Raw genomic sequence first — 27,908 nt, forward strand, 5'->3', positions numbered from 1 at the left:
TACCAAGGTGGCAGACTATTCAGGGCAAGAGTTCAATTTACAGCTGAGGAACAGCAGATACTGCTCAGTACTGTTACAACACTTGCTCCTGTTTGAGTTGGAGCTGATGGGCGCACATGGGCTGTGTTTTGAAAAGCAAAAAGCTAGATGTTGTGAAAGTGCTGCCTTCACAAAGGCTAAGTGGCTGACATGGTCCCTTTGGAGTGTTTCTCCAAGGAGTAACAGACTTTTGTCCAAGTTATGGACCACTCAGTTCACTCCCTGTTTTGGGCAGATGTCCTGCATTGCACAGGGAACACAAGTTATTTGGATTCATCTCCCATTTAGAAATGAGGATACATCTAGTTCTTTTCTGCCATGTGCTGCATCTTTCCTGCTTGTCAAAGACATAATTTCTCTGAGTTTTTCACAAAATTTACTATCAAGTTTCCTGCAGCAGGCCCTGGGCAGTCCTGTAATATCAGGAACAATGAAGACTTGCCTGCTCTTGGTATTACTTTGGAAGATATATCCCACCTGGCCAAACACCTTTGGTTCATTTTAAGTAGCACTAATTTTATAAAAATACTAGACTAACGTAATTCCTTGACCAATCTAAGGCAGTTTTTATTAATTTGCTTTCCTAGAAGATTTAGGAGCAAAGGACCTTAATTCAGTAACTTCTGAGAAACAATCGTTGCGTCTCTTTGGTTGGTAAGGCCCACAACCTTCCATCCAGCAGCCAGACCAGCTGGGTCTCACAAGGTGCTACTGGAAAGTGGAAGATGGTAAGTGATATCCTGGCAGCTCAGGAGACTTCTCTGTGAGGATTAGTTAAAAAACACCTGTGTAATTCAGTCTGTATGCTGGCATTGCAAATTAATTGAAGAGATGGGGCACACTGCTTTCAATGCATCACCAGCTTAACTGTGAGTCTACTTTTATAAGCAAGCAAAGACTCAATGTAATTAAGTTCTGTGTTTACAGGAAAAAAGATAATCCTTTCAAGTAGTTCCCTTTCCTCTCCTAATTTTGCAGTACTGACTCTGGTCCTATATGCTCTGCTTCACTTTGACGAATCCTACCCTTTTCTTAATTAGGAGAGATTTTTATCACATCCATCTGTACTTTCTTTTATTTTCCCGACTGTATTTATTAATCAAAATGACAGCTTAATTCAACATCTGTACTGTGAAAAACTCTACAGTGGAAGCATATTGCTTTAGTATGGAAAAGGTTTTGGATGCATTTTATATTTGCTGCACATACTGAACAAATGCGTGATTCAGAAAACTAAAATATCAGTAATCCTGCTAATGGGTGTTTCCCAAAGCACAAAAAACAAAAGATCCATCAGCTGTTCAGAAAACAAAATTTTATTCATTGTAAAGTTCCTGAAACAGTAAACGCCTTATCAGAAGTACAATGAACTGGCACTATTTCTTTAAAATGTTGAACTGTCTTCCAGGAGCAACACCTGAAATATTCAAGAGAGATCTTAAGCCACAAAGTAATGTGATGCAAGGCCCATCTCCCTCCCCATCCCTTGTGAGCACTACCAGTGGAGAATGGGCAGAACTTTTATTTGCATTTGTGACCTAACAGCTCTCAAGGGGGATTCAGGGGGTAGATCACAAACTGGAATTCACCTTTTGTATTTAGAGACCTGCACACAAAAATGTGACACGTGAGACAAATCACAATGCAAATTCCACTTTGGACAAAAATAGCAACTATAAAATCTATAAGCCTCTCCCTTAAAGAGGTGAATATAGCAACAAGAGGAGACAAGGCTGTGCTTTTCATTAGGACTTTGCTATTTATTCCAATAACTGAAAGAGGGTCTGGGCCTGGACTTGCTCCTCGTACTGATACAGCTCATGGGTCTTCCATGAACCACAGATAACTCTGTAGGAACATCTGCCCTTCCATTCTTTCAGCATCCTGCCTCTGAGCAAACAGCAGCCATGCTCTCTGTGCTACAAAGGCAGCCAGCATGTGCTCAGTCTGGAGAGTGGGGGAGCATTGCCCACAAGGTCCAAGGAGCTGATTCTTTCCCCACAAGCAGCCTCTTCCCCACCATCACAGGAGCTTTTCCTAAATGACCTGAGTACATAAACACAGTCCCCCATATTCATGGAGCTGCAGAAAACCAGTTGTTCCTCACAGCTGTTGCTTTGCTCCTGGTTTTACTGATGTGTCACTTCATCCATAACTGAGCTCCTCAACAACACTGATTGAACAGCCCCTTCCTACACCTCAGAGTAGGAACACCTCGCTTGCAGCTTTACCCCCACTCACAGTGGAACAGAAAGAGCCTCAAGGGTGTGGGTCTGGCTGATCGTCCAGCAGTTAAACATTACAGAAAATTTTCCCTGTTAAAGGGTGAATCTAAGATGCCTTGTTTATAACTTACACTAGTAAACCTTCACAACTCTATACAAATTCTTAATGACGTTAAAAAACAGTGTATAAAATCACCTTAAGGCACAAAGAGTTCAACAGAGATGCAGCCCACTGGAAATCTCAAAGCAGCCAATTCAAGAAAAGCTGGCCTTGAAATAAGTATATATTTAATGTATACATGTTAAGCTTCACTGTCATACATTAAAAACAGTATATATAGGACAAAATGTATACTGCTGAGCACCTACTCTTTTCCATTAGTACCAGTCTCAATTTGAGACATGATCTGTGGTTACAAAGAGTAAGTGAAATGGTGTTAAACATTTATGTGTGCAACACTGGCAACATTGTTCTGTAAGGGTAGGATGTGAACATGCTTCAATCTCACTGCTCTGCTCAGCTTAGTAACATATGGAAGTATGGATATGAGGGAAAAAATGTCAAAATGGCATTGATGGAAGATAGAAGTTGCAATCTTGTACAGAAGAATTCCATGAATGAGCGTCCCCTCACCCAAGTAAATTGTCTTGGGCAAATGACCGGAGAGTGAAAGATGGCCATGATGGCACTGTCCTGCCTAACAAAGGCTGAAACAGATTACATTGTAGGTAGGATCAGCTCCTCTCTGTGTCCAGAAACACCCAGCTAACACAGATACACTGTTGGCTCAAAGATTCTCCTGCTGAGAGCCGCCCAGAGCTGTCCAGCAACTGAGTCCTTTCTCCAGAGCACGAGAGGCATCTCTGCATTACAATATATAACACACCCAAACTCAGTTCTGAGCACCACTGGCTGTTTTATAGGAACACCTTTGAGGAACGAGAAGCTGCTCTACCTACTTGAATACTCAATAATATGTAATGCTATAGGGGAAGATGCTTGATAGAACAGTTTAATTTAGGTGCAACTTCCCCGATGGGGCTTGAAATAAAGGTAGCCCAACCGCTGGCAATGAAGCCTTATGGAAAAACTACCCATCATCCCACTGCTTTTGGTTCAGCTTTCTTCTGTACCAGTGCTTTTTCCCCACCTTTCCAGCCATGCTGATCAGATCACCCCAGTACTGCTGCTCTTATTAAGCCATTCAACTTTTGTGTGAAGTAACTGTAGTATTAGCACAAAGCCCTGAACTCCTCCTCACTAAATGGAGTAGAACATTTGATACATTTGAAATTAGAAAAGTGTGTACCAACGCGGAAAAAAAGGGAAAAACTAGCTCAAAATTTTCTATTCACTGTTTTATAGCAAGAAAACTTTTGTCAGAGTTTATTATAAAGGAACAGCATAAAGAAACCAAATAAATAGTTGAATAGTTAACAGTATGCAATATAATAGTACTAAACTTCCATTACATAAAAATTAAACTTTGGAACAGCATCAATATGAAAGATTTCTTAGAAAACTAGGACTCAGGCCAAGATCCTCAGATCTGTACATTGCAAAAACCACTCAGTTTTGGTGCCCAGTTGGTGCCAGCTTTGTCCTCTGAGGGACTGCGTCCATTGAGAACTATGACCCATCCACACTGCTCCCTTATCCCACTCTGCCAGGCCACATAACATGCTGTGTTTCCAAGTGTCTAAGGGAGAGTGATCAGGAAGCAGGAGGCACGAGCTGTGCTTCACTGTTTCAGAAGAAGCAGTATCTTCTTCCTCATCTGACAGCTATATGGAACAATTGTAATTTAGCCTAATGATGCTCCTTTTCTCCTTAAAGCAGCAGTTAGAGGAACAGAAAGAAGGTAGAAATGACCTCATTAAACCCCAGCTGCTTCTGGGGGAAGTGGAATCAAGGGCTGATTAGCTGGACAAACTGTCTAACCTAACATGGTAAAGTCAGTGGAGAGAACTTCAGAAACTTCAGAGGAGCTACGTCAGAATGTCATTCTTTTTTCCTCTCATCAGCACTGTGTGGCCACACTGAGCTGGATTCTATTGGCACATCTCACCCAACTCGGGAGGGGAAGGAAACAATCTCTGCTGGCTCACAAGTGACTGAAATAAGCAAATACATCACCCTCAGGAGCAGAATTTTACTGTGCTCCCAAATCATACATATCTCCAGTACAGATTTCATTCCCAGTGGGGCATGTGCATCTCTGTCTAGAGAAGTTCAGCTCACTGTTCAGCTACACTCCAGAGGAGTTTGGGTCTTTGACTTGATGTAAACAAAGGAATACGCACAGCATGACTGAAATCTGTACGTCAAACCAGGTGATCAAATTCTCCTCTCACTCAAGTTTTAGTTCCACTGAAGTTAGGAGGCGTTTGAGGAAAACCCAGCATTATATATTTGCATTAAATACCAAAATGTATCCTAAAATACTCCTATTGACATCTGTCACCAAAACACTTCCAGTGTGAACTTCTCAAGAACACCAGAACAATTAGCAAAAAATCTGTTACCAATCAATAACAACAACAAAAAACCAGAAATAAAAATAAAAACAAAAATAAGCTTATCCTCTTTGTTAAATGCATGTCAGCCACTTGAAATCTCATCTCTTCCATGAAAATAAGAACTTGGCACATTTTTTTGTATGCCATTTATAAACACTTTCCTTTATCTAGAACATTTATTGCATATCAGAAATTCACTTTGCTAGAATACTTTTGTTTAGTAGAAAAAACTGCCTTCCAGTTATAGCTATGAAGCTCCATGCAGTTCAGTAAATGAATTCTCCTGGTATTTCCTGCAGTAATGGTTCCTCAAATTTAAATCGTTTCGAAATGGCTTTCTGCTCAGTTACTTTTTCTTTTTCTGACTGCCTACATTGTCCCAGTGTGTATGAAGCCACTACAATTAGTTCTTCTGTCACTATTGATTCTTCCTCTCCAGTCTTCTCAGCATCTACTGATTGTTCAGAGGCAGAATCTGCATCTTTCTGGATGGCATCACTGGTCTCCCCTTCTGTACTCTTATTCCAGGCCCTGCAAGCAGGATTATCACTTTGTTCCAACCATGGATGTTGAAGACATTCCTCAGCAGTTGCCCGGTCCCTGCAGAGCAAGGAAAGTATTAAAATAAATGTCCAAATGAATACAAAATTCAGAAACTTGCAGAAGGTGTCACCAAAAATTATTCCAAGGATATGACTGTATTAAAGACAGACAGAATTGCACTGACAGCTATCTTTTACCAAAAAAGACCACAGCAATTCAAGTAGATGAACTCCTAGCACTTAAAAGAAAGGAATTCATAGATCCCTAAATATGAGTTTGCACTTTCACGTTGCCAACCAACTTTTGAAGTTTATACTTTTTATATACAGAAAAATTATCTAACTTCTACATTCTTCAAATATTCCCCATGACAAGCAGAAGGCAATTTCAATAGCTGACATGTCCCATGAAGAACTGGTAAAGTTCCACAGAAAACACCTGTTCTGTTTGGGAACATGGAATTTCCAGTTTGCTGCCTATTAAGAAAAGTGTATTAATGAACCAGAAAAGCAAAGTTTCTCTACCAACCATCCAAGATTAAGGACTCAAAGCTCAGTTCATGTAAAAGACCAGCAAAGTACCAGCAAGAAGAATGGGTCTAGTGTTCACTGCTACAAGCTACAGTTCATACACAGTTTTCTGAAAGTAATTTGAGTTTTAATTACTAACACTTGGACATCCTTTGGAATATACAATCTTGGATGGAAACTGAGGAATTCTCTTCTCATATACATAAAAAGTAATAGCACAATGAAATCAAAGTCTCCTTATACTTTAAAAATGAAAACACTAGCACTTGCTACATTTAAAATTAAGTCAGTCTGACATATTAGCATATACAATTGTGTATTTTACTTACTCGGGTTTCTTAACCAGCAGAGTTTTGATGAAATCCACAGCAGACTCTGATACAAGGTCAAAGTCCTCTCCAGCGTAACTTACGTTCATTTGAGATATATTTAAGAATGTTTCTTGTTTATCATCCCCCAAGAAAGGTGATATCCCTGTTAGCATAACATATGCCAGTACTCCAATGCTCCTAAATTGAAAGTAAAAAAAGAAAACCAGTTTTTTAGTTAGCCTTTTCTTCTTAAAAGCAAATAAACAAAGAAATCCCCAAAGAACAACCCTTTTCAGTAAAGTTATGATGACCATTAATTTGTCCAACTTACCACATATCAGTTGCTGTGCTGATTGGGTCATAACTCAGAATTTCAGGAGCTATTCAGAGAGAAAAAAAATGCAGACATTACATTAGAGATAAAAAATGCAATAATGGTCATGTGGTAAAATTTAAGATAAGCCATTTGAAGCATGACAGTCTTTTGAAATCAAGATACTTCTATTCAGGTTATTTAAGTGGTTTCTATTATTCACTGTTTTTAAGTGTAAAAATTGTTTTCCTTTTACTGCCATCTTCAGAAGCCAGGCCAGCCTCCTTCCCAATTAAGGAATCTATATACAAGTTTTTTGCAGACAAAACAGAAATAGCCAACATTGCATATTGCAGCACTGTAACCCATAACTATGAAGATATACCATACAACTTAAATATATTCTTAAGTATATTTTCAAGGCCTGGAGTGGTTTGGACTTTTTTTAAAAAAAGAGAAAACCTACACTGGCTAAAATATTCAGAGACTGAGTATGTGAATTTAAACTTTTAATCCAGGCAATACTTGTTATGACTGCTGGTAAGACTCATCTAAAGCGTGTCTTCATCTTCAACATAAGCACACAATGATAGTTCATTAGACTGGCAAGACTTGCCAGTTCTAACTTTGGCAGCAGTACCAGTCCAAGTAATAACTCGATCTTGTGACACAGTAACTCCCCAGCCAGGCTGGCATGCTCCAAATCCTCTTCTCACTCCCCAGAAGCCTGGACTATTCATCAATCCTACAGTAACAACTTACCTACATATTCTGGAGTTCCCATGATCTCTCTTAGTTCCTCACTGCTCTTCATTATTCTGGAAAGGCCAAAATCTACTATCTTAATGTCTCCCAGAGGAGACTTACTGGTTAGCAGAATATTTTGGGGCTGAAAAACAAGAGGAGAAGACTTTTGGGATCACAAAAAACCAAATGTCATTGACATCATATTGCATAATTATTTTAGACCATGAGCAACAACAGTGCCTCCTGTAACAAGTATGATACCCTGGATCATTTATCTATTTCCCCCAAGGTGATTTTGAAGAAACACATAGGCTAAAAGGAATGGCAGGATTATAAATTTAGAATTGAGAATCAAACCTTTGTTAGCTTAGAACATATTAGAAATACATGCCAATAGCTGTCATTAAACAATAGCATGCAAGTACCTCCACACTTGTACCTCTCTAGTCCTTTGTATCACCTTTTTTACTCCTCTTGCTCCTCGATTCTTCCAATAGATGGTGTAAAATACCTCCCTTGGAAGGTTGTCCAAAATCACCCAATCATTTTAAAAACCCTGAACACACAACTATTTTGACTGCACCTGTTTAAAGGTCTGTTGCAACCAACCTGAATCCTGTTCAAAGTACAAACAACTGTATTACAGAATATGAACTGAAGAAGAGCTTTAAAAAAAATATAGCAGCCTGAGAAACAGGTTTTTAAGAGCATCACCTTTGGATAAACTTGTTTGCACTGACGTCACTAGATCTTGGCTGTCTTCCTTCAAAGCACCTTTGTGGTCATTAAGAAGTTCCTTACTATTTTAAATGCTAGCTTAATTTAAGAAAAACTTTGGCAACTGAAGTATATTGTTGCCAAAAAAAAAACCAAAAAAAAAAAACCCCAAGGTTTCACTTTCCCAACCCCCAGACCAGTGAACACACTGGGTTTTATCATTAACTTCTCCAAATGGTAGTGCTGATAATTGGCACTGTTTTCATGATTCTGGTAAGCACAAGTTCCATGAAAGTGCAGAAGTCTGTTGGGAACCTGGATCATCTTGCATCAGAGTGGTTGAAAAGGGAGGAGGACAAAAGAGTAAGAACAGCAAAGCAACCTCTGACTGATAATTCAGATGGACTAACATCAACATTTGTACTCCTTCCCTAAGCACAGAGCTGCTCTGTCCTCCATCCCCAGTCACTCATGAAGACATGCTCTCACATGAACAGCCTTGCTTTTGAATACAAAAATAAACCTGGGCAAGAACATTTTTAAAAACTTTGGCCACTTCTCCTCACTGCAAGACCTGAATGTAGTCAAGTTTTTTTATTCCTGCAGAGTTAAACTGTCATTTGAAACTAACTCCATGGTGTTGTCAATTTCTTTTCTGTTTGTAAATCTACATATTAAGAATAGCTCTTTTTAAATTTTCTTTACAAATTGGGATATGGGGGCTATACAAAGGGTTTTGGAGCAGCACATTCCCGCATTCTTTATCGTTCAGATTTGTTCTTCTCTATTTGTATTAGAAAAGCAAACATCAAAAAAAGCTAACTATGCCTCCCTCATTACCCTCTCAGATGTTATTCCCAGTGAGAAATTTAGTTATGAAGAGTCAAATTAAAAGCATGAGAAAAAATTTTTTTCCTCTATATTTAAATGAGGAAAAATTTTCAATAGAAAAGGTTTGTGAAACCCTTCAGTTCTGTATTTTAACATTTTAGTATTTAAAGCAGTTGCTATTTTTATTGTCTTTTAAAAAAATCTTATTATGCAAAACACACCTATGCAGAAAAAAAACCCCTGTCTACAGTATGAATTGAGTCATAACTCTGAATCAATTCCTAATGAAATACCAATAATTTTCTTATTTTAAGGAATGATTCTTGTGAAGTACCAGCCTAAACACCAACATGAAACCTTAAAGAAGCCATAGCTTTGAATTCACCATAGTTCTCAGCCTGACACCATTACTCAAAATTTCAAAAAAGGAAGATAATTTCCTCACATCTGTAATAGTGTTTCTCTTTTGGTTTTACTCTGCTAGAGTACATCTAAGTTTGCCTAATTCCAGTCAGCCCACAAAGAGAGGAGATGCGGGTTGGAGGCTCTCCTGGTGGCCATTTTAAAAAGGGCCTTTCACTTTTACCCTCAAGCACTACTGAAACTGTTGATGAAAACCATCAAATGGCAATGTTTGAAATGTCCCCCTCTACTGCAGCAAGGCTTAAAGGTTCCATGTAGATGGAACCATCCTCCTATTTCTTGTATTTTTAATTGGTTTCAAGAAGACACATAAAGACTAAGGACACACAATAAAGGTCAGGTTTTTAATCTAATCAATGCCTCACCTTACCTAATTTCATTAATTCTGCAGGTTATCTAATTATATAATATTCACAAAACCTCAGATGCCTACAAGAAAGGACAGGAATTATCAAAGAAGTAGTGGTCAGAAACAGGAAAATTGACAAGCTGAGATACCCCAGCTTCATTATGTCTAAAGATACTAACTTGGCTGATTCTAAAAAAGGCAAAGGACCCCCACACCTTCTTCCTCATCCCCCATGCCAGCTTAAATTCTCTTCCATTCCCAACTACAGTAAGCTTTTACCTAACCCCAATTCGAGATTAAGTCAAAGAGCAAATGAGAACACAGAGAAAGGAGACTTCCCTTACTCTGCAGCTTTTAAGCACCATTAAGAGGAGATGAAAGACTCCTGCCTACAATCTGTGCACACCCTGCAAATTAAATAGCATCAACACAATACTGTCAAGTGATAATTAATTTGCACTTGGTAGCATTATATTTGCTCTTAATCCAAGTCAAAATTAGGCTACATAATTGTACTTTGCTATTAACAAGACACATTTCAACCATCTTTCAGTAGAACCATGCTTTTGGAAAGAAATGATCAGGTGACAACCTTGCTAAGCCACAACAAAATACCCCATTTCTTTCTGCAGTGTTTAGTCTCAAGAAAAATCTTGTATCTGTTCAGAGGGTAAAGAGAAGCTAAAGCAAGTTAGCTGTCAATGTCATAGATCTGATTCATTAAATTTATAATATTAACATTAAGCTGGCAAATACATACAGACGACCACTTGGGTTTAAATTCTTCTGGGTACAGAATTTAACTTTTCTTGAAGGTGCAACATATGGAAAATTGGATGGACCTTTCCAAAGGAATTTGTAACAGACAAATGAAATCTTTAGAGACACAAAGGTGAAACTAATAGTGCAAAACCCCCCATTTTAGAAAAAATTTGTAAAATTTGCTATTGGCAAACACCTTGCATAGCAGCAATAAACATACAGAAGTCTTCCAAATGTCATCACAAACAAGTACTTAGTAAATTCCACTGTGCTTTAAGCTGCAAGTTAAAGCAGCATGAGACACAGGATACAACAGAAGATGTGGGTTAATAAATATGTGGCTGAAGTGAACATCCAACTTTTTGAGTTCTGTCAAAAATGGGCCTTTTAAAATTGTCTTGTAAGGCATGTGGATCAATTAATCTTTGCAAGTCATGGTTTTTAATTCTACCACTTCCATAATTTTTGTTTGCCAATACTCTGAAGACTTCCATAAAGCTTACTTTGCAAAAGACTGATAGTTTTATAAATCATGAAAGTCATTCCACTGCGAGTAGGACCCGATTAAACACACACTGCAGTAATGTATAAACATGTTAATTAACCTCAATCACTGCACAACTTCCTCTGCTAATGAACTTCTCTAAGGCAGCAAAACAATGCTGGATTTTTTAGCAAGAACTGCATATGCTCCATGTTATAGTGTAAGTTTGCAGTTGGGAAGTTTTTAAGTCAGCTTTTTATGAATTTCTTTTCTGGAAAAAAATCTGTAATTAACATCCCAAGTCTACTTTTGCAAATAAGTACTGTAGTAATAGAAAACACATCACATTTCCAGTTACAGATATCCAGCTGGCGATGCTAAAAAACACCACAACTTTAACTACAAACATGTACAAATATATACTGTCCACAAAAGACATTTAATCTTACACATTTTGCTTCAAGGAAATTAAATGGCCAACCATTGTGACACTGAGTATCTTGTTTAAGCATACAAAGGAACTTTGAGGAGCTCTAACTGCTCAGTTTTAGTCTTTCCGAACACTTACTCTCACATCACTTACTAAAAATGTTTCATTAATTCTTTTAGTACAATTATTAGTATTTTGTGTGTATGACTCAATCAAAATTTTAAAGAATCCCACATATAATTTGAATAAATGTTTGGAAAACCAGGCAGATGACATATTTGTGTGCAAATATGATTCATCTGCTTTAGCTGATGAATGGTTCATGATGTGCTAAGTTAATATATTAAGTCCATACAGCTTGATACTAGAATCTACTGGTAGCTTTATAATAGTGCTAAAATACAGCTAAGTGTAAGTAAGGATCTCAGCAACAGAATAAACATGCAGCAGCTTACAATATACTTAGTAAATAAGAGAATAGGACATGCAAAAAGAATTTTAAAAAATGTAATGCAAGTTACTTTTTAGACTGCCTTGCTTAGCAATAAACTAGTTCAACCTCATAATGAGAGAAGCTAACTAAAATTAACTGAAGCTTGCTGCCCATAGGAGAGATTACTTCACTGGATGCCTGTTATAACTCCCTTCTTGACCATAAGATTTCACTTGATGGCAACTTTACTTGTCACTTGATTTGGGTCAAAACTATTTTTCAATAAGAAAAAATACTTGTTTCCGTAAATCATGATTATTTATACACCAACAGGGTGTCATTCAGCTGTTTGGCAGCAAATGTCAGACATTTAAATTAGGTTTTACAATAACTGGGGGAAAAAGGGGAAGAAAATGCTATAAATGTACTTAACATATTAATTTACCAGTCCTGTTTGAACATTTCATTCTGAAACATTACACATTATTCCACCAGTGTCACTACCACCCTTCTTCATTAAAACTCAAGTCAATACAAAAGACAAACCTGGTTTTCAATGCCCATATAATACCCAGACACTTTTACTGCAATGTAGAAATAAGTCAGTCTTACCCAAAGCACTCATTTGCAATTTAAGGTGCAAGGCAAATTGACTTTTGAATTGATTACATTTCACTTAATCAAATGAAGTTTATATTTAACATAATCATAGAAATGCCTCAACATGCTTGCAGACTTAGTGGCTGCTCTATCCCAAAAGTTTAATTTTATAATTTAAGGTATAATTAGGTAAAATTATGTTAATTACAAATTGGCATTATTGTGACATAAGCAAGAAAGACAACAGATGAGAAATCAATAAGAAAAATACAGTACTAATCTTACCTTTAAGTCAAGATGAACAACATTGTTTCTATGCAAGAATGCAACTCCTTCTAATATCTGCTTCATAAGTCGCTTAACATCTTTTTCTTTGAAGGCCTCCTCTCTTTCAGCCACACACTGGTCAAAGATTTCACCTCCAGCAGCACTGTGGACAGTAGGAATATTGTGAGTTCAGACTAAATTATAGCACCCATTTGGCTCTACTCACACCTTTTTTTTGTATAGGCAATGTCAGCAGGAGGTATAATCCAGTCATGATATTTTCAGTTATTAGACATTTGGCAAGGTTTTACAGGCTTGGAAGTGATTTCTGCAGTATGGCAGCTTTGGAGAGAGGCAAAGATTTTAGTCATTGAGGTTAGAGAATATGAATAATACAGACGTTTTGGGGACTACTTTTCAAACACTACTGACTTTGCTTTCAGATGAATGCCTCAATTGTTTGAGGACAGTGTTTTCAAAAAAGTTGTGCCTTTTGCCATTGGTATAAAACTACATGGAAATTTGGCCAAGGCAAATCTCAGCAAACATAGAGCAAAGCTGCCCTACCTCCCACCCTCCTCAAAACACTTTGTACTATATACTCAAAATAAATGTAAAGTCTGTAACTGAATTGTTTATGAACTCTCTGGTATACAGGGATGCATTAAGTTTCTAAACTTCTTTCATCTAAAAATAGCTCTGAAAATTTTAGCTCTCAGCTTGCATCCTCTTTTGTTTATATATGTTTAAACAAATAACAGAATAACAAAAAATATAAAAATAACTAGAGATGAATGAATGTTTTTAAAGTACTCTGAAGCCATATGCAGCACCAGCTCTGTATAGCAATGGCTCTAGTAACTAAAATTGTTTTACAATATAAACCTGCAGCATCAAAAGTAAAATAAACTGAACAGAAGCTCCATCTTAAAATAAGAATGGGCATAACAATGTTAGAATGGGGCCACTTTGCATATGGATTGTTGAACTCCTACTATGAAATCAGCACATACACCCTTTGTTCTGCATGAAATTCTATAATCACCCGTTAGGGAAAGGTGGTGAAAGCCTCAAGGGCAGAATCCTCTCCAGTTACACCAACCTGTGACATGCAAAAATGACTTTGCACAAGCATTAATCTTTACTGATGCATACCCACCTGCTCTGCCTTTGCTTGCTTTTTTCCAATGAATTGTACTGCCTAGGCTATCCTGAGGACATTCAACATGAATATAACAGCAAATGAGAGTTATACAAAAATGGTGCATTTCAACTGTGTACTCCTAGAAAAAAACACTTAAATATATTCAAATGTTCATTTTGCCTACACTAACTTTGCTGCTACAGTCCTAGTACTTTCAAAAGCCTCATGGATTTAAAAAAAAAAAAAAGTTTTTGCCCTTCGAGGTATTCTCACAGCTATTATTTTAAATTTCCCTGCAGATATTCTTACAAAAAAATTAAAAGAAGGTTAAATTGTATCTTTTTCTAAAGAGTTTCAAACTTCTGTTCTATATGCTAGCTAGCTGGTACAGCAGTACAATTTGATTTATTAAACTAAGATTTTCTTTCAGAAAAACCATCTATTAAATAATTATTTTTCTTCTTTATGTATCAAGAGATAGAGCTCAAGAATAAAATGAGTTTTTCAAGGGACTATTAATACTATAATTCCTTTTGAAAAATTTCATATGCCTGACACTATCACATTTTTCTCAGTCCATTTTTATTTAATTCATGGAAATAGTAATACTTCAGTTTTGAACAGGATTCAAATATTAATGACATCTAAAAAATGAACATCAGCTAGTGTATTCTAATATCCTAAGCCAAATTCCTTGAAAAAGCAACATCACTTGGACTTTCCAGATAGGAATAGAAAAAGATCTACTGCAACCCATAAATTAAACTTTCTGCCTTAAGAATGCCATAATATGTTACTTGAAGAGTGATTTAATCCCTTGTAGCAGTGAATTATAGTGCACATGCAGTGATAACATCTTCTACCAAAATTACTAGCATGGTGTCTTTTATAGCAATAACCCTGGGATTTTGCTGGTAAAGCTCTGCCACTTCCAATAAGGACAAAATACTTCTGCTATTTAATTCAGTGAAATCAGATTTATACCCAAAACATGGGATCACACTTTACGTTTAATAGACCCACCTGAAAAAACAGTGAAAGTTGAGGGTGGGGGGCCTTATAAAGCCCTGCCTGCTATATGTCTGCTTGGTAGGCATCTGTTACAATTTGTTTATTAGTGCAACTTAATTAAAAATGAGGCAGAAACCAACACTAAAATGTAAGCTACCTAGAATTTTAATACTACACCTAAAGAATACTGAATTATAGGCGTTAGAAGGCAAGGCAATAAAAGTTGAAGCAATGTCCCATCAGTGAAATCAAGAGACAGTGCTACCAACGTGAGAGTAGAAAACCCTTGATCCAGAAACTTTATTTAAAAAAAAAAAGTCTCTCCCTATACTTCTGAAGATGCCTGGCTTCATCAGCATTTTTAAGAGTGAGACATGCAAATACAGCCCTCACACATGCACACCCACTTCATAACTTACAAGACACTGCCATTCTCAGCTACCATAGACACTTGGCTTTTCAAAGTAGTTTCACATGGGAAGGTGACTTCTCATGCAATGTTTTGTTTTTTGATCTTAACTTTGCTGTTTAGGAGGCTGATGGGACAAATCCCGGACAATTCATTCTGTCCAAAGAATCCCACATTCAAACCAGGCACTCTTTACAAGAACACATGGAAATTTGATACTGCAAGACCATTTTGTGTATTGTTGCTGTGGAGTAGGCTTAATGGATTCCCTTAAGCAAAACAGTCAGGGAGCTGTGAGCCAAGCCAGTCACAAGTGCTTGGAAGCACAATGCAAAAATGAACTCCAAAAAGATCCTCCTGCACACCTATTCCAAGTTCAGCCAAGCTCCTTAACAATACTTTCACCTCAGCTAGATTTCAGGGGGAAAAGAAATCTAACCATAGAGGGCCTCAAGGGCTCAAAATACCTGCTAAGAGCATATCACAGCCATGTCACTGCTATGATTTCTGTATATATGCAGACCAGGAGTTCTCTGGTGTTAATAACATTTACCCATTTTGCATTAAACTGTAGTTTTTCTAATTGTCATTATGAAATAACTTAGCAAATGACTGGGCCTTTCAGAAAATGCTCTTAGGGGATAAAAGCAAAGAATTATCCTTAGGACAACAAACTTTTTAAGAAAATAAGCCATCTTAATCTGAAAAAAAATTGATAAGGACATATTAAATGGCAAAACATTCTGAAACCTAGCGTTACTTAGAATGCATTATTTCTGTAGTACACCCTCCCTTAGCTAAGCGTATGAAAAAATTGTGAGACAAAAGAAGGCTTTCTGAACTTGAAAGCTATGGCAACCATAATTCTTTAGCTATTTTAATTTCCTTATGAAAGTACTGTTGTGCCATGAATTTCTCTCATTTCAAGTGAAATCCAATTGCTCTTCATCAATGAAAAGCATGCTAACACTTTATATCTACTTAGCAGCATAAATGAGCTAAAAGTCATTTGGAAGTCTACAGACCTAATCTTTGTTACAATTATGTTGACTTTAGATTAAATGGAGACTACTTATCTTGCTTGAAATATATCTTAACAATGAACTGTATGAAATTCAGCATCAAACTTCTTTCAAGTACACTTAGGAGACACTAACACAGTCATTTAACTTATTGTTAGAAAAAGATTGAACAAACCTATTTCAGGGCACCTGAAGAAATGAACTATTCCTCCAGCTTTAATGGATCAGACATTAAGTTACTGAAGGATGCAGAAGTACAAATCATCAGAGTACAAATACGTAGACCAATTCCTAAAACACACTTGATTTCAATGCTGAGTTATATACAATCTGCAATGGACAAAAAATTGCTTCCTCAATCTTCAACTCTGTCAAAAGTCTTTCTTGAAAGGGGTATCTTTGCAAAATAATGGAAAGCCATCTATTTTCTGTACATGGAGTTCACACCACAGTGCTTGTAATACTACCAGCAAAGGTTCATGCTCATTGCTGCTGACAGCCATACCTCTGTCCTTGGCTAGGCACACCATTGGATAGTAAGTGCACTTACTGGTAATTTTTCCAGTGTAAGGCAATGTACCAATGTTCCCAAAGCATGAGAAAACTACAAATCCATATCTGATGAGAGAACATGGGAAGAGAATCTTCCAAATCCATAAAATTGTAGATACTGGTCTTAGAAGTTCTCAGTTCTCAGACAAATGCTTTTAGCTTTTTGCCTTCACCTTTTCAATCAGGCAGCCCAAGAACTGAATGAAACACAAACAAAGGTAACTAAGACAATTTGAGAAGTTTTCCCCTAAAATGATTTTAGACTTCCAGTCTTGATTTGAGACTGCTAACTAGAACAACTCCTCTTGCTACTCAGACACGATGCAAACATTGGAGCAGCAGTTATTTGTGATTGCAGTGGGTTTGCTTCAAGTTCAGTCTGTTGAATCCTATGCCAAATGGATCACTTCCTGCCAGCAGACTCTTATTTTAACTGGTCACTCCTCCAGTAAGTAGGACAATAAATCATGTCCAAGACTATGTAAGTCCATTAGTATTAATGAACATGTAAGTCCATTACATTATCCAAATATCTACAGGTGAAAAAACACTTCATCCAGCATATAAAATAAATATTAACTGTGTCTTCAAGATGAAAAAGACAACTTCTTCCTCTTTTTAAAACAAGTGTAACAGAAGTCTACCGGCTCAGTTCAGAGGCTCTTCATAACAAAATATTAAGGATGAAAATTTTTGAAGCTCCACTTACAGGATTCTATACATTTGACCTACTAATTTCTCACTAGTATCATCTCTCCCTTCCCCAGATGTGTAAAAACATGGTGATGAACACTTATGAAAAAGACCAGTTCTTAAGCATCAGACGCACTACTGCTCTTTCTTTCAAAAGAAATGGGAAGATGACAGGTAGGTTGCATACAGGTATGAAGTCCAAAAGTTACCAAATTTGCTTTTTCTTTTTATACCTGCTATGTCAAGTTTCCCAGACTGCATCTGTACTTTCTTCAGCAAAATTCCAGGTTCTTTTCATTCTATTTTCAGTGAAATACAGAAACATAACTGGCCCACAGATTAATTCAGGGGTTTCTGTTACCCATTTAGACTTCTATACCCCTAAAATTCTGCCTTAAATACCCTGATTGAGGTCTTATGACAACAAACCAAAGTCAGAGGCTGTTGTGAGGGTGGATGCAGACAGTCCCAATTTGCTATGCTACAGCTGAACCCAACACTGTAGTGCCTCCTTGCTTCCTCAACACTTAATATTAACACTTAATATTAACATTTTAAGTTAGTTTTCTCTCAAAAATCAATAGTGCTTGAAAGCCAACCCTCCACGTAACATTACTATTTCTCTCCCTGAAAGCAAAACATTTCCTGAAGGCAAAACCCTCAGCCCTTATGAGAGATTCTACATCAAGACAAGAAACTTTAAAATCTCCGCAGATGAAGTTAGTGGCCAAGATTAAGTATTTGTTTTACTTCTTCAGGAGATAAAGATCAGCCACAGAGACCATCAAGCTTAATAGAAACTGAAATGCCCTAGAGAAGCTTGCAGTCTAGGTATGTTCTTTAATCCTCTGCATTCAGAATGTCAGAAATTCACCAACATTCATACCTGTTTTGTTGCAACATGTCTTTGGAACACTAAAGAAGCATCCAGACATACTTGCTGAAGTCAGGGAAAGACTGTTTTTGTAATTTACAGCTCCAGCACACAGCTATTTATCTGAAATGAGGTATGACTGTTTGATGCATATAAACCCAGTAATTTTGCTAATTACTTAACAACCTAGTTAATACTTCATATTAAAAGAGTTTTGCAACTGTAAGAAAATCGAGTTCTAAAAGAAAACTAGGAATTTTGCATTGAAAGTATCACAAAACTCATTGCTCATTTAGATTCCACTGCCCATATTAAATCCCATAGGATCTAGGAAATGAAACTGTATTTGAGTTTAAATTTCTGCTAGTGTTTAAAGCAGGTATTTATGAGTTTCAGTAGCAGCAGTTAAAACCCCAGAAGCTCTGTCACACCTATGTATTATAAAAGATACTTGAATATTTCACATATTATGACTTCATTAAGGTCACAATGAAGTTTAAAAAATGTATTCTAGAAGGAATTTTGCCTTAGGAGACATGGTCTCATTCCATTTCACTGGACTTTGAAGATAGTTTCTTTTGACTCCTAACCAAGATGTGATTGGTACACAAGATTTCTCACCATTTCTTTTTGCTATCAAGTAAGAGAAGAACTGCACAAACTAGATTTATCTTAACAAACAAGTCACTTCTGAACTATTGAGCCTCACTGTTCCTCTTTGAATTATTTAAAATCTATAGAACTGAACAAGAATTTACAGTTCAGTAGCAACAAGCATTTGGCTGAATACTGGAAGCTAGTGAGATGCCTTACTATCTAAAGCCACTGGCATTTGAGATGAACAGCCACAGCAGCTGCAGGAATGCCCATCTGGACAAACTGAAGTGGAGAAAACCACACAGACAAATGCAGAGTCAAGTGTCCTTTTGAAAGAAACTATTCTAAGTCTCAATCCTCCTCTTCCCTTCTTTCCCCAAAAAGATACTGTTGTAGCAAGTTTTCTATTGCAGAAGGTTGTAATAGTTTCTTTTTAGCAATGATGTTGCTTTCAATACATTTTTGTAACTGGTGAAAAAAACCACAGCAGATTTCATCCCATTTTTGCCACTGTCAGTGAAATAAACTTTGGTTGTTGAACAGATACTCATTGCTTCTTTCCTCTTCGTCACATGCAGGGAGTGTACAGAGTTCATATTTCATTTAAGATGCTTTAACTACCTAAATTATAGCTCAGCTTTGAAAGATACTACATAATTGGAGAAATTTGTTATAATCTGAAGTAGTTATGAGACTGCACGTAACTTCTTGTAATCGTCATTTTCTTCGCAATTATTCTTGAAGTTTAGCAAGGGTAACAGGCAACCAATATTTTTTTTTTTACATTATTCACATTGATACACAGTATTTTTACATTATTACTTTTAAGCAAATACTACAGAAAGTTATTCAGGAATTATTACTAATACTTACTATTCCAGGACTAAAATCATCTCTGTGGCAGTTTCATAAACTTCATGCAGGTTAATGACCCAAAGGTTGCATTGTGCCAGCTCAAGGACTGCAATTTCGTGGATTATTTCCATCCGACAGTCTTGGCCCTTTCTTCTTTTTCGCATGAATTTTGCTGCAAACTCTTTTTCAGTGTCCTTCTGGATACATTTCTTCACCACTGCAAATTTCCCCCTGAAATTAAATAAGAATTTAGTTTTACATGCCTTAGTGACAGCATGGCCTTTATAAATTAATAATAATGTTTCAGGAAACTTGAACCAAATCACTATTAGCATTTAAGATTCAATCTGAATTTAGAAAGATGCCTTGCTGAATGATGATCTCTGTGTTCAAAACACCTCAGCCCAGAGTGTAAATAATTTCCATGAAACATAAGGAATTAAAAAAACCCCAATCAATTCAAACAGTACGGTTTTCAAAAACAGCAAACAAGCTGTGCTAGTTCCCAAGACTCCAAACTTTAATTTAAAAAGCTGGCAAAACACAAATGTACAAATGAGCAATTTATGCTTTCTCTGACCACCTCACAGTAACGCAGTTACTGTGTTCTGAAGTATCCCACTATATCCATGGCAAGAGCACTCTTGTTGAATCTTGCTCCATTTGCCATGCAATATCCATACTCTACATTTTTCAAGATGGTATTTTCACCATGGCACGTCTCAAATGATAACAGCTGGAGTTTTTTGATGAATAGTTCTCAAAACCATCTACTCATACAGTGAAACTAAGAATAAGGGAACAGGGATAATGCAAACACAGTGGAGCAGCCTGACTAAAATCAAGCTGTGCAGCACGATTTTGGCAGCAGTGCCAAGGTGAGGAGGAGCAGAGAGCAGAGAGCTGAGCAGGGTGCTGGGCCCACATTAATGAGCGTCACCTCGGCAGAGCACACACCTGGTGATGCAGCGGGCCAGCTCAAACCACAGTGCCGCGCTTGCGTCACACCACTTCCCCCACAGCACTCTGGCACAAGGGCCTGCTCTCAACTTCCTGCAAGAGTCCCACACCACCTGCTCCGCTCGGCTCCTCTCACACACGGCTGATTTTTAGACTAAAAAGGTATTTTAATTAATACCTCTCACTAATGCAATGATGAATTCTCATACTTTGAAGTACAGTAACCTTGCTTTAGTTCTTACCAAACAGGTATAATGATCATCAAAACTACCTTTTTTTATTTATATGTAAACATTTTGTTATAAAGTTGCAGGAATAGCTTTGAGATCTTTATTTTGTTCCTTTACTTGCTGTAGGGTTGCTGAAACCAAAATAATAGTCATCATCTATTTTGGAATAAAATTACTATGGATTTTGCCTCTCCTACATCCAAGCCAAAGTTCACAGAATTAACTACTTCAGCTCGTGTCAAAGATTCCACCCTCCCAGCCTATTGGCAGAAGACTGTTATCCATGAAATATAACTGCTAAACAAAGTTGTGGTCAGCTTGCTTTTAATAAGCATTTGTTTCAAAATCACACAGTCTAAATGAATCAAGTCAAATAAGTACCCACAAAGTGGGTATTTGCTAGGCAATCTCAATAAAATAATTGGACTTGTAACCACTGATACAGCCACAGTTATTCCTCTAGGAATACTATTTTGCATAAGCACATTATCTACAGCACAATATGTATTAAGACTAGATCACAGCACAGTCCAGATGTCTGGTGAAGGCATACAAACAGCAAGAATATGCTTTCAATGTCTTGAACCTAACTTTTTGGGAAAATGTTCTTAATTACTAATACATACATGAAGACTATTGAAGTTTGTAAATGCATGAAGATAATTTTGTAGCCCAAAATTTATATACAGTAGGAAGCTATGCATTTATCAAAAGTGTTAATACACTTGTTCAAATTCTTAGCACCAAAAAACATCTCAAGAAAAAAATCAACTGGTAAGTATGTTGACAAAAAACAACATATAAAAATAAATTGAGAAGCCCTTTAACAGCAAGTTATTTCAACACCTGATAGATACTAAGCCTTAAACCAATAAATCTAGGTTCCTGCCTGGGTTTAACCTTGTTTTCCTTATATAGTCTCTGAATGCACTGCCTACTTCCTCTTGAATGCTGCCTTAGTGCAGTCAAAAGCTTTTAATTCTAGCACCAGGAAGGACCTAGAGAAAGTGGCTTAGAAAAGTTTGAAATCTCTATAATGCAGCTTTCAAGTACCATGCTGTTTTGAATTACATACAAAATCTATCTGGAAACAAGTTAATTAGCCTAATGAGTACCGATGTTGCGATTCAGCGTGCATTAGTCACTATGGAAATAAAACAGAATTCATGGGGCAGCAAGAAGCAGCAAGAGCCACCACCACCGTGTGTGGCCACGCATGTCCTGTTTAGCTGAGCTGGCCAGAAGCCTGATAGGTGACGTTATTCAAAGGACAGGTTACACGGGAGTTCAGCTGGCTGACAAATACTAATTCTAAATTGTCTCAGACCAAGAATCCTGCCCAGGATTCCTTTTGGTTATGCCTATAATTAGAGCTATTATAACCACTGCCTGTTAGAACTCATCTTTTCTGAATACGATCCCCAAAAAGATCAAACTTGACAAACCTGATGTTTATAACCAGTAGAACTAATTACTGTGCAGTGATCTAGATTCATGTCTGAGAAAATTTCAGAGCTAAGATCCAAAGATAGCTTCCACTATATGGTAACACCAACAGATTAAGTTTTAAAGAATTTCTTTTTGATTGAGACAGAATAATAGATAAGACATATATAAACAAGTATTCTTATGAAGTTCACATTGCATACATTTCATCTTTGCTTTTCTTAAAACCCAGTTTTTCAGAACTTATTATAAAAAAGTATATAAAATAGTGTTAGATCACATCATTGCTACTTCAGTGTATTGAGAAGAGCTAGCAGTGAGAATGTTGCATGGAAAGAAGAATAATTTTGAGATGAAAATCACATTTGTCAAGTTGAAAACAGACCACCAGACATCCAATCACAAATAAAAATGCTTTGGAGGGAGATGAGAGTAGGAAACTCTAAATAGTTCTCAGGCCTCACAAGAGTCTCAAATATTCAAGAATTATGAGTTAAGATAAATCATATCTGATTACAAAGAAGCTCAATGTCACCTTTTCAGATTGCAAACAGAATTTGCATTGTTTCATTAGGCACACATTACAGCTCAAAGGTAAATTGTCAAATCACAAATCAATTGTCAAATCAGATAAGCAGCAACATCTACGTGACATCAATTAATTTTTGTTGTCCTAGGATCAGAACAGAGAACTAACCTGAGTAATTTATTTATAATATATATAAATAACTAAGCTTAACTAAATATTTAAAAATAACTAATCTTATTTTTAAAGTGACCTATAAAACACTGTCACTGTAACAAATGCAGGAATAAGTTCTTTCTGTGAAAATGTTTACTTTTTATAAAGTTCAGAAAAAAACTTTTCTGAGATCCACAATACTATATGCAGTTTATTATGTAACTCATATCAAACATTTCTTCTGAAGTGTGGGTTTTTTCCCCCGACAATTTTGGATTTCCAAACAACTAAAGTGCAGGGATTACATTTCTGATGCTCATGAATATTTTACTCACATAAATTTATTCTCAAATGGCAAAAACAACTACTTGCAGCTCTTCATTTTCACCTCTTTCCCACTTTTGCTTAGTTCCACAGCTATTTCACCCCAACTGTGCTGCTGCAGAGAGCAGCTGAGGACAGCAGCAGTGTCATGGCACAAAATGGTACAAGTGTCATGTACGGCTAAGACACACATCACTGAAACCTACCTGAGAAATAAAAGTGCATGCCAGAGTTGTTCTTTCAGGGGGGGAAAAATCCAAGACACACACATGAAACTACAGCCACATCACTAGTCAGAAACAAAGAATATTTCACACTCCCTGGATGATTACACTGTTTCTTATTCTCACCTTTGGGTGGAGAATGAGCTTGTATGCTTTAAGAAAAAAACGGGAACGAGAAGAAAAAACAGAACTGCATTGGACATATTTACATGTGTGCACACATTTTGCTAGAAGATAATTTTACTGAGGATCAATCATTTAAGGTGACCATTACCTTCCAGAATACAGACCAGTCAACTTATTCCTTCCTCTAACCTAGCTCTAGAATCAAGAGTATTCTTTTCTGTACACAAATGATGACTTATAATATGTGCATACCTTGTTTCACATAAAAAAAGGAGTGCAACATTCCATCAACACACTGAAGAATTAATAGCCTAGTAATACTTTGTCTGCAATTAGGAGTTTTTTTTCTCAAGGAAAATGAGCAAAGCAACTAAATATAATTATAAGTAGACTCCTGTATTGTTCCCCATTTTACAGTACAACTATGGCTTAAGCACAAGTGGTAAGGGGAAGAGTTAAGCAATTGGTGTCTTGTCCTCTGCAAAGGTGACACGGCTTCAAACTAACCTAACTCAAGTTAGCATTGTCTGAAAACATTTAAATCTCAGTGAGGTGATGACAAGTGGCACCCTTAAAACAATCATCAGAGGTAAGTTTGATTTCAGACCTCATGCAAGGTCAGATTTGCGTGAGAATACTGTGATTCTGAGGATGGTAAAATTATTAAGGCTGAGAATACTGGACCAAAATGTCATATATTAAATAATTTAATTTTAAAACTTTTATTTCCATGTCATGTTAAGGAACTTGCAATCATTTCCTTTCCCGAGTAGCCATTATAACGAAGTTTTTGATATTTTTCCCAAGTGAACCTGGCTTTCCCAACAGCTGTGTTTCCACAGACTTGCAAATGCCTGTTCAGCTACCGAACGAGGCAGCACCTTCTGAAGCACACAAGCTCTACAGTCTGAAAGCATTTTTTCTCCTATGAGCAGAACTAATGAAGCCTGACTTCCCACGGGTTTGCACCCAAGTCCCTCTGGTGACACTGTGATCAAGTTTCCTCCTAGGTTCATCCATACCTCTCAGGACTGTTTCCCCCAGGATTTTTGCTCCATAATGTGCCACCTGTGGCCAGAGCCCCCGTACCACTCCTCCCAGCATCACCAGAACTACAATGCCTTAACATTCTGCCATGTTCCACTTTCTTCCCACCTCCTCCAAACTCAGGAGACCAGAGAATACAAAGCAGAGGCTCCAAGTGCCCTGGGAAGTTCAACGTACACGTGCTGACTGACAGAATGGGAGGCCAAAGACCGCACAAACCTGCTGAGCTCACGCAGCAGCCCTGATCTCAGCAAAGGTGAAAAACCAACTTGTTTCCATCTCCGTGCTCTCAGTTTAAAACACAATCCATACAAATGTTGTTACTTTCAAACCTACCTAAAGTTCAGCTTTCAAACTGTTTCTCAAATTCTGGGAAATGGGATGGACAAACACAGAGTGTATAAACCTTTTTCTACCAAATCTTAATGCTAAAATAGATTATGTTGTGTGCACAATGACTGCTTTCCATCAAAGACAAAAACCTGCCATACCTGGCTGCTAATTTGTTCTTTGTAAAGATGAATTCTACCCATAAAGAGAGAATTACACAATTTATGAACATATAAAAGTGAAAGCATTTGTGTTAATAAATTATCAAGAAAATTATAGTTATAAGTGGCAGAGAGATTTTCCACCTACATTTTGTCGCAGAGGTGGCAAAAAATAGTCTTTGAATATTTGAGCTAAAGTGTCTGCTTTTTAAAAAACAAAATTTAAAATTGTTGAATAAAAAAACAAGCACATGCATTAAAATGTAGAGATTTCTATATTCTAAAAGAGAAGATAGTGAGAACACTTGTGAAGTTAAGGAGAGATAGTCTGAACCAAAAATATGTGCAACTGTTGCTCAAAACCACGACAAACACTTAGAACTGCCACTTAACTCATTTTAACTCCTGGTGCAAAATCACAGCCTTCACGTGAAGGTCATCCTTAAAATATTCAAAAAATATTCCACTCAAAAATCCATGCTGCTATTTACTGGTTTAAACTGCAGACTAAGACTTGAAGCAGTAGTTAATTGTTATTCTTAGCTTAAGGAAATCATCTGAGTTGTATTTTTTTGTTCCAGAAAGAACCCTCATCTACTCCATGCTCTGATTAGGTGACTATCACCCGGCTCTGAGGGAAATGCTCATTCCATGGAAGAACTGCAAAATATTTTCTGAAGTCATCTCAACTTCAAGTAAAAAAAAACAAACAAACAAAAAAAAAAACAAACAAAAAAAAACCAAAACAGAGTGATACCAGGACATTCCGTACTACACTGCTTCACTGCTTCCATGCCTTTTGGACCGTTTCTTAGAATTTAGGCTGATTTGTAGCCTGTCTTTAGTTAGCTTCAGTTTCCAGGCCTTAGACATTGTGGTCACAACAATCTACAAAAAGCTTTCTCATTCCATGGGATGTTTCTCCCACCTGCTTACCATCTGAATGCTTTAGACCACTATGTTTAAATAGGTATTATTCTACTGGTACATCAGAGTTGCTAAGTGAGCATTAAGCTAACACCCAGGCAGCCTAAATATTTGTTACAGGTACCTACAGCAGCTGCATTTGCCTTGAAACTCCTCCTTAGCTCCAAAGGCGTTGGTTTTGCCACTGTATAAACTGAGTTACACAGCGAGCATAACCTGCAATAGAACATACATTCAGGAGGATGTCTTTCCATATATCCGGTGGTATTCCATCTAATCTTTTTTACTGAAACAGTCTTTGGATGAAGCACATGTAATTCTAGGAATACTATCATTCTTTTAATAGGAAGTGACAGAATTTCAGACAAAAGTATTGGTTAAGTGGTGCCGAAATTCCATATATGTAGTTCCCAAGATGCAGAAACCTTTTTGCCCTAAACCATGCATTCTATCAGTCATGTGTTGAAATTATACACGGACTAAACCTTACATGTGCAATCACTTCCAAACCCAAGACTTTAACCGGCTTTAACTCTCTGAAAAGTTCCACCATTAGATTACTCTCAAGCATATGCTCTCCTAAAGGAGTGTAAAATTGTTTTTCCACGTCATAGCTTACAAAGCTCGAGGAAATAATTAATACTTAAAAAAAAAAAAAAAAGGAAAAAAAAAGGGGGGAGGCAGGTTTTCTTCTCCAGTGGAACTCTAGACCAATATTCACTACTGCACACGGGCTCCCAGGGAAGCACAGCATCTCTCCCCAGCCAGATCGGCACGGCTGGGGAGCCGAGGATGGCTCCAGCAGCAGGAGGGGCGGACAGCTGCGGGGTACAGCTGCCTCCCAGCGCCCTCCTGCAGCCGAGCCCAGGCCGGGGCACGCCCTCGGGGCCGGCACAGCCCCGCCGGCCCCGCTCTGCCCCGGCAGGGACCCCCGGGCCGGGCTGCCGCCACCCCCGGCCCCGCTCCGTCCCCGCCGTCCGGGGCGGCGGAGGCAGCGCTCACCTGCCGAGCTCCCGGCCGGGGCTGAGGCTGTACCGCTCCTGGAAGGGCTCCGTGCGGATGGGCGTGCGGATCTCCGCCAGGAACCCGCCCCGCCGCCGGGATCGCCCGGCCGCCGGCTGAGGTGGCGGCGGCCGGTCACCGCGGGAGCGACCGGGCTGAGGCTTCTCGTCGGGGCTCATGGTGCGGGGCTTCTCCCTCGGCAGGGGGACGCCTTCTCCTTCTCTTCGTCCTTCTCCTCCTGCGCTCCCGTCTCCCTGCCTGTGCCGGTGTCCGTGTCCGTCCAGGCCCGCGCTCCCGCCGGGCGCTGCCGCGGGCTCGCGGAGGCTGCGGGCAGCACGCGCCGGCCGGGGGGCGGGACCGCGTGGGTACGCCCCGCCCCTCGCGCGCCCAGCTCCCCCCGGCGGGCGGGCCCGAGGGAGGGACGGCGGCACAGCGCCCCCTGGCGTTCAAATGAACCCCATGAAGCAGAGGCTGTGTCTGAGGGGAGACACAAGGCTTGCCGCCTTTCGTAACTTGGATATCTTCGTGTCACTGCAGTTAGAGGATCCTCCCCCTCTATTCGGCCGTATCTGGAGCTCTGTGGCCTGTTCTGGGCTCCTCAGGACAAGAGAGATGAGGAACTACCGAAGAGGGTCCAGTGGAGGGTGACAAAGATGATCAGAGGTCAGGAACATCTCTCTTACGAAGAGAGACTCCGGGAGCCGGGCCTATTTAATCTAGAGAGGAGAAGACAGAGAGGAGATCTAATCAATACATACAAATATGACA

General features: G+C 38.3%; 1 protein-coding gene across 1 annotated transcript; it reads right to left on the bottom strand.

The window, feature by feature from the left end:
* Window positions 1-1,395: 1,395 nt before the first annotated feature.
* On the bottom strand, window positions 1,396-27,428 carry STK17A (serine/threonine kinase 17a). The gene is made up of 7 exons (XM_058800216.1): window positions 27,141-27,428; window positions 19,700-19,912; window positions 12,543-12,687; window positions 7,244-7,370; window positions 6,500-6,548; window positions 6,187-6,366; window positions 1,396-5,384 (listed from the first exon to the last, which is right to left on the bottom strand). Exons 1-7 carry the CDS (start codon window positions 27,317-27,319, stop codon window positions 5,051-5,053), a joined length of 1,227 nt encoding a protein of 408 aa, XP_058656199.1. The 5' UTR covers window positions 27,320-27,428; the 3' UTR covers window positions 1,396-5,050.
* Between the last annotated feature and the right edge of the window lie 480 nt (window positions 27,429-27,908).

This window comes from Ammospiza caudacuta, chromosome 1 (assembly GCF_027887145.1).
Source record: "Ammospiza caudacuta isolate bAmmCau1 chromosome 1, bAmmCau1.pri, whole genome shotgun sequence".
Lineage (NCBI taxonomy): Eukaryota > Metazoa > Chordata > Aves > Passeriformes > Passerellidae > Ammospiza > Ammospiza caudacuta.